Source organism: Gadus morhua, chromosome 18 (assembly GCF_902167405.1).
Source record: "Gadus morhua chromosome 18, gadMor3.0, whole genome shotgun sequence".
Lineage (NCBI taxonomy): Eukaryota > Metazoa > Chordata > Actinopteri > Gadiformes > Gadidae > Gadus > Gadus morhua.
The window spans coordinates 13304287-13320168 of record NC_044065.1 but is presented as its reverse complement, the minus strand read 5'-3'; the positions used below and the strand labels follow the sequence as shown (position 1 = coordinate 13320168).

Sequence of the window (15882 nt, the reverse complement as noted above, 5' to 3'; positions counted from 1 at the left end):
TTCTCTCTCTCTCTCTCTCTCTCTCTCTCTCTCTCTCTCTCTCTCGCGTCTCTCTCTCTCTCTCTCTCTCCTCTCTCCTCGCTCTCTCTATCCCTCTCTCTCTCTCTCTCTCTCTCTCTCTCCCAGTGTGCCAAAGGCCTCTGGCTAGAGATCACGCTCCCCAGGAAACGGTCCAGGCAAACGTCTCATAATGTGCACCAATCTAAATGTTAATTTCCTCACTTGATGGTCTTCATAAGAGCGAGAGGGTCATGGGAGGTTTCTATAGGAGGCCAAGTTGAAGCCTTATCGAGGGAGCGGCCACACTCGAGATAAGGTTGTTGTTTTCTTGATTTTTATTCTTCACTGAGAGGATTTGCATATACACGTTGCACGTTGCCACTTTACCCTCGGGACAAAGTGTTTTTGTAATTAAAGTGAACAATGGCTGCAGCGCAATAGAAGTGTGATTATTTGGCTAATTTCTGCCACGCTTGTTGTGTACGAGGTGAAACAAAAACAATCAAGACTCTTGCGATAATGATAAGGAATTGGCTCCGTCTCCCCTCGCGATTTACGGCCAGCCTTCTGCTTGAGCAAGACTGTCGTTGGTCTCGGGAAACTATAAGAAAACCAACGAGGTTTCACCATCGAAAAAAATCGCGCACCGGCAAGCTTGCTAGCTATTCTAGGGTTTACCAGACCCTAGAATAAACACTGTTTTTTTTTTGTATATGAATAGATTTTGAAATGGCAAAGGTTTTTGTTCATATTTTAATGTTAATTTTGAGACAGTGGGTGATTTGGCTTGTGTCTATCTAAGTGAGCACGAAATAACATAATACTGATACTTTGATGATAAATGGACCAGCCAGACTACACATGTTCCCGTTATTCACTTCAGAACTATGGTCACCTTATGCTAGCTCTCTCCACTAATGATCTTTTAAACTTTATATGGGTTGGAAGTTTTGAATCGAAAAAAAAACAAAACACGAAAAGAAAAGCAGCACCTGCATATCGATCAATGACACCTCCCGGGTGAATAAAATCATCTCATGCCTCGGAAAGCTAAAATCAAAAAAAGAAAACTTCAAAAGGCTAAAATACAAAAAGCCCTGCAGCCTTCTAACTGCTAACGTAGTAAAAAAGAGCAAACAAACAATGTTTACAGTATCCGCGGACGGTGTTTGTGAATGCTCTTTGTACAGAGGTTACTCAGGTTCCGTCATGGGGGGAGGGGTTAGGGGGTGAGGTGAGGTGAATTGAGGAGGGTTGGGTCACACTGCTATTCCTGGACCAGACTCTGACCTGGCTCTCTTGCAATGTTGGTAGTAGTAGGCCCAGCCCTGTGCAAACCCACACTCTAAAATAAACACCCGTTCTCGAGGCCGGACTCTCCTCTCTCTCTCTCTCTCTCTCTCTCTCTCTCTCTCTCTCCTCTTCTCTTCTCTCTCTCCTCTCTCTCTCTCCTCTCTCTCTCTCCTCTCTCTCTCTCTCTCTCTCTTTCTCTTCCTCTCTCTATCTCTCTCTCTTCCTCTCTCTATCTCTCTCTCTTCCTCTCTCTCTCTCTCTCTCTCTCTCTCTCTCTCTCTCTCTCTCTCTCTCTCTCTCTCTCTCTCTCTCTCTCTCCTCTCCTCTCTCTCCTCTTCTCTCGCTTCTCTCTCTCTCTCCTCTCTCTCTCTCTCTCTCTCTCTCTCTCTCTCTCTCTCTCTTCCTCTCTCTCTCTCTCTCTCTCTCTCTCTCTCTCTCTCTCCTCTCTCTCTCTCTCTCTCTCCTCTCTCTCTCTTCCTCGTCTCTCCTCCTCCTCTCTCATCTCTCTCTCGTCTCCTCTCTCTCTCTCTCTCTCTCTCTCTCTCTCTCGTTAAAACACTCCGCCTAGGTCTCTAATTATAGGACTGGAGGAGCAAGGGAGCAGCAACACAAGCACAGCATGGACACACAGGACCCCCCCCCCCCCCCCCCCCCCCCCCCCCCCCCCCCCCCCCCGCCTCCCGACCACCTTAAAGCTCTAGTCTCTCTCTATCTCTCTTCTCTCCGCTACTTCACGCATTAAAGAACAAAAATACAATTATTTATTTTATTAAATAAAATTGGTTCCATCTCGGTTCCTTCTTGGTCCCACCTTGCTTCAATCTTGGTTCCATCTTGGTCCCATCTTGGTTCCCCCTCGGTTCAAGCTCAGTTCCACCGTGTTTCAAGCTCGGCTAACTATTTGCACCTAGCAAGCGTTTAGAACCAAGATGGCCATTATAGGTGAATAAGGTCCAGCATATAAGCCTTAAAAAAAAAAGCGTGTAGGATGGAGCGTTGGAGAGTGAGTCACCCCGGCAGTCCCGGCCCTGCTATTGTGTGGAGAGAGAGGCTGCAGCGGGGAGACTGAGGTCAGGGCAGCGCTTCTCAATGACATCTTATTATAGCCCACACACACACACACACACACACACACACACACACACACACACACACCCACACACACACACACACACACACACACACACACACACACACACACACACACACACACACACACACACACACACACACACACACACACACACACTCACAAGTCTGTCTGGGCTTTTAAGATGTTTCCAGAGATACCTCTGGGGAGCCTATATCACCACTTAATGCTCTGGTTTTGGTGTGTGTGTGTGTGGAAAAGCCCCCCCCCATAGCCTACCCCCGTACCATCATCGTCCACCTCCAACCTCCCAGCTCCTCCCTCCACCCTCTTCTCCCATTCTTTATAAACATAAGACATTTAGTGGAGGCTTTTAGCCAAGGACACGCTTGATTTCTCAGAGAAAGTGCTTTTTTTTTTTTTTTTTTTGGGAAAGAGTAGACCCCCAGAAGGGACCACGTATACCTTTCCTGGAAAGTGTTTCTCACCCTGTTTTTACACACTGAGACACCCACTCTCCCTCGCTGTCTCCTTTTGTTCTTTCCTTTTGTTTTTGATTTGTTCCTTCTCCTGCGCCCCCCCCCCCCCCTTTTCTTCCTCCCTGATCTCTGTTTGATCCTTCCTTTTTCTCCTCTCCTCCCCACTTTCCTTTAATCTTTGAGACCAGCTCTCATTGATTATCACACAGACAGACAAAGGCACAAAAAGAGTTCTCTTTGGCTGGGAGGGTCAATACGTTTTAACCTCCCCTTCGGGCAGAAGCTCGCACCAAAGTATTCGCACCAAAAAAATAGACGCGATATACCTCACTGCATAGCAGTCATAAAAACCACACGAGTAATGGATGGGAATCTAGGGATTAACTGCGCCGCAAAGATCACGCGACGGTCGATGGGTAAGACGATAAAGATAGCTGGGGCCTTCTCTGTCTCTTTTTGGTCCAAATTACAATTGTTGGCAATCAACAGCCCCCCTCCTCCAGCGACCCGGAGCAGATGGACGGGCGCACAGAGGGAGCGTCGCCGCACCTCGCAAACATGCAATCAAGTGAAATGTCAACCTTGCTTTGCGCTGACGCGACAAGTGAAAATTGCGTCAACAAAAAGGTGCGCGCCGAGCGTATATATTTACACAAAACAGCGGGGGGTGCAGGCAGACTAATCTCATGACTCCGAGAGAGGCCTCACGAGGAGACAGAGAAAGGGAGATGGAGGAGGAGGGGGGGGGGGGGAGAGAGAGAGGGGGGAGAGAGAGAGGGGGGAGAGAGAGAGAGATGGGGAGAGAAGGAGATTGGGAGAGAGAGAGCGGGAGAGAGAAAGACGGAAAGAGGGCGAAAGAGAGATGTTTTGGAGCAACCAGCCATAACGACACTTATCCATAAAGTCATATTATCATGACTCTATCCCGGGCTGAAGATATTAACTGCTTATCATGGGTGGCACAGCTGGGGAGTGCCCCCCCCCCCTCCCCCACCCCATTCAGGCCCTTGCCCCCTGAACTCTGCAAGTGCACATCAAACTGTGGAAGGGTAGAAAGAGAAAAAGGGTGGGGGGATGTCGAGGAGAAAGAGCGCGAGATAGAGGAAGTGAAAAAGCAATAAGAGAGGCGTGAATCTTATTGGGGCCAACAGAGGGCATTGTTATCTGTAATATCCATTTAAATGTGCCGTATCAGATGTGGTGCACGCTGCCGCCCTGTCCAACACACACACACACACACACACACACACGCACACGCACGCACGCACACACACACGCATGCACGCACGCACGCACACACACACACACACACACACACACCACACACACACACACACACACACACACACACACACACACACACACACACACGCACACACACACGCACACACACTGAGACACACACACATGCCACACACACAGGCCGCAAACGCACACACACCTCACTCAGTCTTGGGCCGTGCCAAGGGCAAATTCATACAAATGCATTTTACTCTGGCGGTTGCGCACACGCAGAGTGCTGGCTCTGTCGAAAGTATCCGAGGGTGAAAGCGGGGTGGTGGTGGCGGTGGTGGTGGTGGCGGGGGTTGGTGGGTGGGGGTTATGAAGAATACAGGTTAATTCTCCCTTAACCTTCCAACATCCGTTCCCCTACTCTCCCCCCCCTCCGTCTAATTTCCCTCTCTCCCTTCACTCCCTTTTTCAGGTACTACAGCAATATTCTGGAAATGTCAGCGTTTTATCCTCCTCCCCCCTCCCCCTCCCCCTCTCCTGATGACTTTCACATTCCGTTTGAAGTTGACGCGTCCAGAATATCCCTTAAATACTTTTATAAACGCCCGGCCGCGGGGCGTCCAGCCATGTCTTGCTCGGCGCCCAAAATACACGCCCCAACCCCCCCCCCCCCCCTCCCTCCCATAAAAACACTCTCCGTTTTTTAAGGCGCAGCTCCTAAGACCAGCCCGGGAAAACAACAAACTGGACCTCAATCCGCTGCCCCCGGTTTCCTTTATTCCATCAAAACAAGCGTCAGAGACTTCTTAAACTTCTAAGAAACATGATGCTCAAGTCCACAGTGTAGTGAAGACATTTCTTGACGATCTGTCATTTCTCAGGCTTCCCCCATGCCTTCGTCGACACCCCCCCTCTCCCCCCACACGGGCTGTCCTATCGCAGACGGGGAGCGGGAGATAGCGGCTAGTCCGGGCCCCTTCCCGGATCCTGTCCTACAGCCGGAGACGACATTAAGATGTATTAGACATTGATCGACTGATGTACGGGCCCACGGGCCTGTGGTCAGCTATCTGTTATTGGTGATGTGTCCTCAGTGTGTGTGTGTGTGTGCGTGTGTGTGCCAATGTGTGCCTGTGTGTGTGTGTGCGTGCGTGTGTTTGTGTCTGTGTGTATGTGTGTATCGGTGTGTGTGCCGGTGTGTGTCCTTGTTTATATATGCGTGTGTGTGCGTGTGTGTGCGTGTGTGTGTGTGTGTGTGTGTGTGGGGGTACAAGATGGGGCCTGTCCGGTGGTTCAACTCCACACTAGGGCCGCTCACCACACGGTCAATAGGCCTTGTTGTCCCGTCGCAGGTTGGATTTCCGGCCTGTGGTCAGATGCTACATATAATCTCTCTTTGCACCCGCTTTCCACTTTCCTCCTCGCAGTCCTATCAATAAAGTCATGCATATATATATATATATATATATATATATATATATATATATATATATATATATATATATATATATATATCTATATAGATATAGATATATATATATACAAATATAAAAACATAACCATAGAAGATGTAGTTCAAATGTTCAGAAGTGATATGCAGACACATGATTCCTCAGTTTGATAGGATTGTGCAGAGAGACAGACAACAAACAAACAAACAGCCGAGAGCGGACGTCCTCCCGGCGCGGCACCAGGGTCTGGGGGAGACGTCAGAGCCTTGTTATTGCGGCTGACTTTATAACCACTATCAATAGCACCATTGTCATCTTCTTGAATGGTCACAGGACTGCCCGTCACAGTTGGTTTGGCAAGCTCCATGTCCCCATCCAATAATAACCCCACTGGGGTTCAGAATAATACCAACAAATGCTTCTTTTTTTACTGTTTGTTTGCCTCTTGCAGAGCAGCAGCAAGTCCACGTTTGAATTGCTACTTGTGGAAATTGACCCGCGTCAATAACACGAGAGTGAGACCATCAGAATCTGAATCAAATTCTGAAGTTTTACCGCGGCGATAAAGTGCTTTATTGTCAAGTAAGCTTCCACATACAAGCGTTAGTGTCATGGTGTGGTGGCGCTATAAAGAAAAAAAATAATCCAACCGTCGAGATTGCAATAAGGCAGCTGTAAAGGCCATTAAAAAAAATGGCATCGGAAAATACAACAAAAACATGAAATCAAAATATAAAATATGAGAAACACAACCATGTTGCAGCTAGGGTCCTCATACAAAGGGGGGGACGGGGAGAACGGAATAACATACACACGCACATACACACACACAAAGATACACACAAACAGACACACAAAGAGACTTACACACAAAGAGAACAACAGCGGCCTCTCTCCCCCCTCGATTCCTCGTCAAAGGCCGGGTTCAGGCCTTCCCCGGACAGCCCTAGCAGGGGAGCAGCGAGCCATCGGCTGGCTGTGATGCACGTCTGCTGGACAGCGGTACACATCCGTCTGGGGCTGTCTCAGCCTCAGGCAGAGCAGCCCTGCCTGGAACCACCTGACCCCCCCGGCTCCACGGGTCCACCGGGGACAATAAATCCATCAATACGCTTGGCTTTGTTGCTTCACCTCTCTCTCTCCCTCCCCCCCCCCCCCCCCCCCCCCTCTGTACCTCTCTCCTCCTCTCTCTCACTCTCTTTCTCGCCCTCTCTCTTTTTCTCAGTCCTCCACCCCCTCCTTCTCTCTCTCCTCTCTCCCCCCCCCTCTCTAGCTCTCTCTTTCTCTGTTGTATCATTGTTATTGGACACCAAGAAACGACCATCGGTTAAACCCGGGCCTTTCTTGTGAACAAGTCACTGTTTAATAACCCCCCCTCCCCCATTACCCCCCCTCCGCTTAAATGTCAACGGTGGATCACTATATTACATGGTCATTTTGTGGTGTGTGTGTGTGCATGCTTTGTGTGTGTGTTTGTGTGTGTGCCTATGTGTGTGTGCGGGCAATGGTCCCCTGTGACTCCTCTCGCTATGTGGGACATATACCCACGGTACAATGTGGAGGTAAAACGATCACAGCGCTTTTTGGGTCATAGGCTTCTTTCTCCTCAGTTTAAATTAAGAAATGAAATGAACCACTCCTTCTCTCTCTCTCTCACACACACACACACACACACACACACACACACACACACACACACACACACACACACACACACACACACACACACACACACACGCATTGTTTGTCTTTCAGCAGACTTACGGTGGGCATTGTGACCTCGCCTTCATCTCGCTAACAACAAATCAATTATGATTACAGTTTTGGACTCCATCCTACTGTAGACTCCCTATATAGCGTCGTCGCCCAATGCGCTCAGCGGCCACCTCGATCGGGCGTCTATCCCCGCATATAAATGAACCTCCCGGAGCTGTCTCGCTATCGGGTTGTTAATGCAACACTCTTTTAATTATAAACTCATCTCGGGAGGTAATCACGGAGCGCCGTGATTGGTTGCTCATGCAAACACGCGCCTCACAACTGTGTGAGAATATGCATATCCCCCCCCCCCCCCCCACACACACACACACACACAAACTCCCCTCCAGCGCGACTCTTGTCTCTACGATTCGCACGTTCACAGCGGTCCTGAATGTGGACAAGTTTTTAAGGACGCACCAATTAGCTGTAAAAATAAGCATTAATCCGCGGAATGCCTCATTTAAAAAGCAGAGCGAAGTTTGTGCTGGGGTTGTGGGAGGATGCTTCAAGGCATAGGAGAGCCACGTGTCGATGGATGGCCGCTGTACGGGCCTGTATGTATGTAGGTTAAAGGCCAACGCACTAATTGTTCCCTCAGCCGAATGTGGATGACCGCACGCACTCGCAATTTACCTTTGGGCAAAACTATAAATATATATATATTTTTTCCCCCTAAAGAATTAAAACCAGTGTCGCCCAAACATTATTAGACTAATTAAGTTTTTAACAATTATAATAGGATTTTTGCAACCCTATTATAATTACTTTCAGCTTTTTTCCCTTACTTTTAAATCACCTTCACAGCCATGTAAGTTATTCTTCGTTATTTCGGTACTGGATGTTGTTTCTACTGTTGCAGAGTGGTCACAGCGAGGTGAAACTGAATCCATCGGATTATGAACTGAAGACTTTTTAAAAAGGATTAATTCATCGGCTTCATGATTTTTCCGGCTGTGTGTGTTTGCGTGTGTGTGTGTGTGTGTGTGTGTGTGTGTGTGTGTGTGTGTGTGTGTGTGTGTGTGTGTGTGTGTGTGTGTGTGTGTGTGTGTGTGTATGCGCGTGTTTGTGCGTGCGTGTATTTGGCGCACAGCGTTGTGTATTGGCCACTGGGTTGAGACGCCCTCTTCTTGCACAGATAGGATGTGCAACTAGGAGCTATTCCAAACGAAATACAGAAGATCGCTTCATGCCTGTCACGGTCGCTCTCTCTTACTCACTCTCTCTCTCTCGCTGTCTGATTGGTGCTCTCTCTCTCTCCCTCTCCCTGTGTTTCTCTCTCTCTTTCTCTCTCAGCCAATCTACACGCGGTGACGCTGCGAGCAGAGGAAGGCTGGATCTAGTTTTTTAGGCTTCATAATATTTAACACACACACGCCCTGCTCCACTGCTTCACATACGCGCGCTACATAGAAGCGGCTTTTTCCCTCATACGCCATCCCTACCGCTGTTCATCGGGACCGTATATATATATAAAGCATTTGCTGAAGAACAACAACCTGCACCTGTGCTATAACTATATAGATCTGTGCTGTTAGGGACCCGTGGACATTTAATGTACTGGGGGAAAGGGATATCTGGATCGGTTTGCCGTGGATGAGTCAGGCTGTTTCCCGGGACTTTCCTCAGAGAACAGTGTGTATCTGACAGTAGTTGAACTGCCCCCGCGGTAGATAGGTTAGGTGTGAACCAGCGTCTCGTCTCGCGCCGTGCGGTTCACCGTATACCGGGCAGCGGGAGTAAAGGTTGGGGCAGCACAGCCCCTCACTGATGCGCACTCTCAGACAGACCCGTGCATACTGTGGACGTATGGGGCTCTTTTTTTTAAGAATAATCATTGAAGATCTTTGCGTCGACTGTTCCTCTGCAACGTACCTGACACCTGTACAGCGATAGAGAAAATATCGAGAGAGGGAGAGAGAGAATGTGGCTGGAGCAAACCGGTCGCTCTCTCCAAACAATCGGACCGGTTCTACCTGGACGCATGCGGATGATTTCGCGATTCTGAAAACTCTTGGCCGTGACAGCGGCACAGAAGAACCACGCAAGAGGGGTTGGTGGGTGGTGGGCGGGTGAGAGGTCGTAAATGTGGAAAAGAAAGCAACCCAAACCTGAACACCTTTAGTCAAGACGGCAAGAAGTGACGATGGATACTACTTATTCAACGTTTATCTCGTCCGGTTGGCGTCAAGTGTCGTGAACATCATAAGCGATGTAGTCAGCTTGTTCATATGCGTGCTCATCATTTGCAGTAAATACTCGAATTCGCTCAAAAGGGAGACTATGAAAATGATCCTCCTGCGTAAATTCCGCGTTCTGATCCTCATGGTGTTCCTGGTGGCGTGTTCGATGCACATCATGATCGACCTGCTGCCGAAGCTGGAGAGACGCGGGAACAGCGGCTGCTCCTGTTCGCACACGCCGAGCGAGGAGCCCGGAGACTGGGCGCAGAAGCAGCTGCAGCCGCTGCAGCAGCAGCAGCAGGGCTGGCCTAACAAGCACACGCTGCGGATACTTCAGGACTTCAGCAACGAGCCCAACTCCAACGTGTCCTCCAACTCCCTCGAAAAGAATCAGTTCCCTCCGGTGGGTCATAATCAAAACGAGCGGTCTTCTCGCCAGCCCGAGCATCAAGCTGCCCAGCGCGGTGACCCGAAGAGACACTCGCCGCCCGACGTGGTCGAACAGCAGGGGGTCAAGGCTTTGGTGAGACTGGCGGCCCTCTATGAACACCCGTTATTTAAAACAACATTACCTGCCCTGACGGACGAGGACACGCTGTTCAACGTCAACACCGACATCCGGTTTGACCCCAAAGCCGCAGAGGACCAGGAATGGTAACGTGTGAAATACATTTTGTCCATTCATTAAGCATCCATATTTGTCTCTTTAACCGGTGATAGTTAGGCATACTATAATATCATGTCCCAGCAAACGATGCGGATTATCGTTTTTTTTGTTATGACATAAATAAATAAATACAGAAAATAATTGCATGTTGGCCTATATTGTTTTCATAATATATATATATATATATATATATATATATATATATATATATATATATATATATATATATATATATATATATATATAATTCACCAAATTTGATACTGTGAGAGTGCTGTGCTACTTCTGTTGCCTCTGTATAGCCCCTCATACATATACTTGCATGATTCAGTATTTCACTCCATGTCAGACCCTATTACATCTCCATATGGCCCCCCTTCCCCTCAGGCATGTGGATGGAGACGCGGAGGCTTTCAGTCCAACAGGAGCCCTCACAGCCGACTCCTACCCCAACTGGCTGAGATTCCACATCGGGATCAATCGATATGAGCTGTACTCACGACACGACCCCGTCATCGATGGACTGCTGAAGGACCTGGACGCCCAGAAGATCACCAGCGTGGGTGAGCTATGAGAGACGGCGGGTTCTGTTTCCCTGTTTGGGTGTGACGGTTGTTGCGTTGTCCATGTTAAGTCCAGTTCATCTTGGATTCAGCTGGGGGGAAATCTCTGATCCATTTGAGGTTTGCCTTATCTGGTACGTTTGGCTTTTCGCTGCTTATCGACATGCGTTATAAATGGGTTTTATATCTCCTTTTGTTTTGAGTGAAAGATATTTCTGTGAATGATTATTGGACGAAAGTCGATGAAAGTGATTAAAATGTTTAAGTATGAACGTTCAAAATATGTCTAGAGACTGAGATAGCTTGCTTGATGGCTTATATTAATAGAGCCAATCAAATTATTTTGTTGGAGCGCAATATTGTATAACGGAAAAACTGAAGGCACACACACATGCACACGCAGGTGTACGCACACACATACACACACACACTCACGCACGCACACACAGATACATGCAAACAGACAAACACACACACAGACAAACACACACACACACGCATAAACACACACACGCGACTGTCCTCAACATATGAATTACGGTGTAGCTGCCATTTAACTGCCAATCATTGACTCATTCTCAAATAGCTCGGGGCGGTCCAATAAGAAACCAGTGGGATCTGGGTTTGATCCAGTAAGCTACCGATAGCACTTGCGATCAGCTGGAATAGATCTTAACTTCTGCTCCTCGGATTCCCCCTTTCTTGGCTGGCTCTCTCTCCCTTCATGCCGTCGGTGTCTTTGAATTCAAGGTTACGCATTTCAAAGTCACTGCAAACGTTTTCTCCGCCAATAAGAGAAAGAAATCTCAGCCCTCTAGCTGAGATTAAGTAGTACAAGGCTGTGTGTGCGCTCATCGCCACAGCCATGCACAGAGCGAGGGAGTGCTGCTGTGTCTTTCTTTACACATCTCTTTATCTATTTCTTAATATCTTTCATTCTTTCTCTTTGCTTTATTTCCTTTCTCTCCTTTCTTCCCCGACCCGTGAGGCAGGTGTCTTTGTGGAAATCTGGCCAAGTCCTGAAACAATTTAATCATTCAATCAGGGATACGATTCAATTCAGACTCTTTGGTCGTAGCGATCCATCTCTGCGGCACTATCGCTCTCTCACACTCCCTTTTCTCGCCTTCTCCCCGCCTCCCCTTCTCAGTTTACGTCTCTCTCTGCTTCCTGGCTTCTGTCTACTCTCTCTCTCTCTCTGTCTCTCTGTCTCTCTCAGTCGCTCTCTCTCTCTCTCTCTCTCTCTCTCTCTCCATCTCTCTCTCTCTCTCTCTCTCTCTCTCTCTCTCTCTCTCTCTCTCTCTCTCTCTCTCTCTCTCTCTCTCTCTCTCTCTCTCTCTCTCTCTCTCTCTCTCTCTCTCTCTCTCTCTCTCTCTCTCTCTCTCTCTCTCCCGCCCTCCACCTCTGGCATCAGTCAATGGTGAAAGCTGTTCTCAGGCTCCTTGACCAGCTAAATACACCCTGGCCGGGTAATTACAGCGTTGTAACAGACGCCAGAGGAAGGATTGCAAGAAGGGGCCAAACAGCAGTCGCTTATTATCATGGCTGAAGATAGAACCACTCACATGTGTTACATTCTAGACACCGCTCCCGCCAATGTTTATAATCACAGTGCACTGGCAGGTAAAGAGGCCGTCTAAACCTCTTATCACATGGTTGCTGTCGGATGTGGTGGAGGTGTTTTAATCACAGCGAGTGACCTTATTCGCCTTTGCATAATCACACAGCGTTTTGGAGAAGAGTAGGAGTGGGAGGAAAGAAAAATGTCCCTTCCCCGGGTAGGCTCTAGTTAAGTGCTGTTGTGAATGGATCAGCTACCATGCTAAAGGCGTGGTGACTCTCCCTCTCTCTCTTCTCGCTCTCTGTCTCTCCCTCTCTCTCTCTCTCTCTCCTCTTTCTCTCCCTCTCATCTAATTACACTTTTTCTTTTTGTCTGAGCACTACCTTGCCCCGGCAGATAGAGAGAGAGAGGAAAGGTGGAGAGAAAGTGTGAGCGAGAGAGAGAGAGAGAGAGAGGACCCATATGGGCCTGAGCACGAACAGAAATGCAGAGAGTGAAAATGGGGGAGAGAGGGGGAGAGTGATAGAGGGAGACCCTCAGGGGAACCGACAGAGAAAGTAAACAGCGGCAGAACCGACAGTTGCCGTTCGCCCGTACTACCCCTCCCCCCCAAACACCACCCTCCCCCCGCCCACAACAAACACAGTTACATCATCGACTGCTCCCTCTGGAGGACACGCACTCCGAACTGAGACGCGCACATGCATATGCACGTGTGCGCACGCACACACACACACAAACACACGCAAACATACACACACAAGAACACGCACACACGCCTTTCATGAGCTATGCATTAATAATAATTTAGCATATGAATGTATGTTTGTATGGATGGATGGGTGCACGCGTTTATGTCAGTGCGTCTGTCTGCATGTCCTTCTGTCTGTTTCCGTCTGTATGTATGTATAATTTATGTTAGTCTGTGTCTTTTTGTCAGTCTGCGTGTATGTATGTATAAATGTATCTATGTCTATGTCTATCATGTCTGTCTGTCATTGGCGAAACAACTGTTTTAACTCTATTACGTTCCTGCTGACATCACCCCCCAAAAAACCACATGACTATCTCTATCCCCCTGCAGCCATGAAGTCCGGGGGCACCCAGCTGAAGCTGATCATGACCTTCCAGAACTACGGACAGGCCCTGTTCAAACCCATGAAGTAAGTCCTCTTTTAACTGTTCTTCCACCTCCTCACGTTGGACACCCATTTATCAGGCTCTCCCCCTTGTTTTTACGTCAAGACACTCTCCTATCAGCAGACGGCGAAGACAAAACTTTTGTCCTCACTTCCCCCTGTATCTTACGACACAACGCCTGTTTCGTTAGACGCCTGCTGTCCTGAGTTGATCGCGATCTTTGTTCATAACGCTGGGAAAAGAAATGTAATGGACTGATAATCTCAGATGCCTGTGTTTTGTAGAACGATGGGCCAGCGTAGAGTGTATGTGTGTGTGTATGTGTTTGTGTGCGTGTGTGTGGGGGGTGTGGGTGTGGGTGTATTTGTGTGTGTGTGTGTGTGTGTGTGTGTGTGTGTGTGTGCGTATGTGTGTGTGTGTGTGTGTGTGTGTGTGTGTGTGTGTGTGCACGCACGCAGGCATATATGTGTGTGTGTGTGTGTGTGTGTGTGTGTGTGTATGTGTGTGTGTGTGTGTGTGTGTGTGTGTGTGTGTGTGTGTGTGTGTGTGTGTGTGTGTGTGTGTGTGTGTGTGTGTGTGTGTGTGTGTGTGTAAAAGACGAATACAGAGAAAAGGAATCTAAAAACCTTTGTACTATATTTTATTATTATTCTATCTTAGTTTTATTTTCTTGAATGTTTTATTCTCTTTTCTGTTGCTTTCGCTGAGGCTGGATTGAAGGCAAGGTTCCAAGGAGGAACTTGATATTTTACACTCACAAACTGCTGTGCATTTTTATGAATCGGTTTCAAGAATCAAAGACTGTCCAACCGGTTTAACCGGTTTCACCGGTTGGACACCGGTTGAAATGATTGGTCGCCCGTAAAACAGAGCCAGCGCTCTGGCTGATTGGCACAGCAGCCTCTTCCTGTCGTGTGGCTTCCACTGTCCTTTCCCATCACTTAACCCCATCACCTCCCCCTCTTCATGGAACAGGCGGAGGCGAGGAAGGGGCTAGAAATAATAGCTGCATTTCTAAAACCCTCCGACTGTGAGGATCGTTGAGCATCACACTCAATCCCACTCAACTCTGAACCTAATGTCAAACCTACTGAACAGGAACACTGTGGCTTTAAAAAAACAAAGCAAAACCCGGACGCGATACAAGACCTTTCCTTTCTCCCGTCGCGTTTCGGGAATTTTCACCCGCTCCGCCCCTAAACAACTTATCGGCTCTCTTAATAAACCAGGGATTAGCATGGTCACTCTTCAGCCCTATAGCCGGTATAGGAGAGGAGCTGTTGGGAGGATACATGCTATAAAAGGGCGTGCTGATTAATTCCCTTCCTCTCCCAGGGTGCATTTTGTCGGGCTAAGACAGCTCCTGCAGACCTGCTCCGTGGCCCCTAATCCCTCAGTGATTGGTCCATTTAAATGTTGCTCATCCTTTTGTTATGGCAGGCCGGTAATTTAATTTGTCGGTTTTAATGGTGTTTTCCATGCGGCTCTCCTAACACAACCGCCCCCGCCTGCCCTACCGCCCACGCCCAACCGCTAGGGGGGGGGGGGGGGGGGGGGGGGGGGGGGGGGGGGGGGGGGGGGGAGAGAGAGAGGGAGGGAGGGAGAGAGGGAGAGAGAGAGAGAGAGAGAGAGAGAGAGAGAGAGCGAGAGAGAGAGAGAGAGAGAGAGAGAGAGAGAGAGAGAGAGAGAGAGAGAGAGAGAGAGAGTAAGCCGGTGGATGACGATGCTGAGGTAGGTAGAAAGGTAGAGTCGGGGGATGTTGGCTGGGAGGACGCAGGGGAGAGAGAGAAAGGCAGGAAGGAAGAGATAAAAAGAGGAAGGAAATAACAAAGGAAGAGAGAGAATTGGAGGAAGGAAGGAAGGGAGAGCGAGAGACAGAAATGAAGGAAGGATGGAAGGAAGAGAGGAAGGAAGGAATATTAAGTGCTTGAAAGGAAGGGAGAGAGGAAGTTAGGAATGAACGGAGATTGAAAGGAAGGGAGAGAAGAAGGAAGGAATGAACGGATATTCAAAAGGAAGGGAGAGAGGGGAAGAGAAGGAACCATGGAGAGCAAGCGGGAGAGAGATGCACAACGTGAGCACGGTATGACGGAGATAAGGGATGAACTGGCCGTGAGAGGCGTTGAACAGAGCGGTGTGTGCCGAGAGGAGAGCGAGCGTGAGGTGAGAGTGAGGAGAGTGGTGACAGTTCACTGGAGAAGGAGAGCAGAGAACAGAGGAGGCTGGGGATAAAGAGAAGCCATGTGCCAGGGAGGAGGTTAAGATCGACAGCCCGAATTCAAAACCGGAGCCAAAGCTAACAGATTATCCCTCAGAACGGCAGCTGGAGATGGTAGGGGCCGGGCCGGTTGTGTGAGGTGGCAGCGTTTCAGCTAGAAAGGCCTTCAGGGAATGCAGTATGGTGGAGATATCATCGATGACCCTTGCCCTTCCAAGAGCCCCCCCCCCCCCGTCCCACAACGTT

At 48.8% G+C, this 15882-nt stretch overlaps 1 protein-coding gene across 1 annotated transcript in view; it reads left to right on the top strand.

Moving 5' to 3' along the window:
* Nucleotides 1–8360: 8360 nt before the first annotated feature.
* Nucleotides 8361–15882, top strand: part of fam20cb (FAM20C golgi associated secretory pathway kinase b) — a 52775-nt gene continuing 45253 nt past the window's right edge. Inside the window, exons 1-3 of the mRNA XM_030339578.1 lie at nt 8361–10141; nt 10542–10717; nt 13363–13441. Of these exons, the coding sequence (XP_030195438.1) occupies nt 9588–10141; nt 10542–10717; nt 13363–13441 (809 nt within the window). The 5' untranslated portion in view covers nt 8361–9587. The remainder of the gene's footprint in view (nt 10142–10541; nt 10718–13362; nt 13442–15882) is intronic.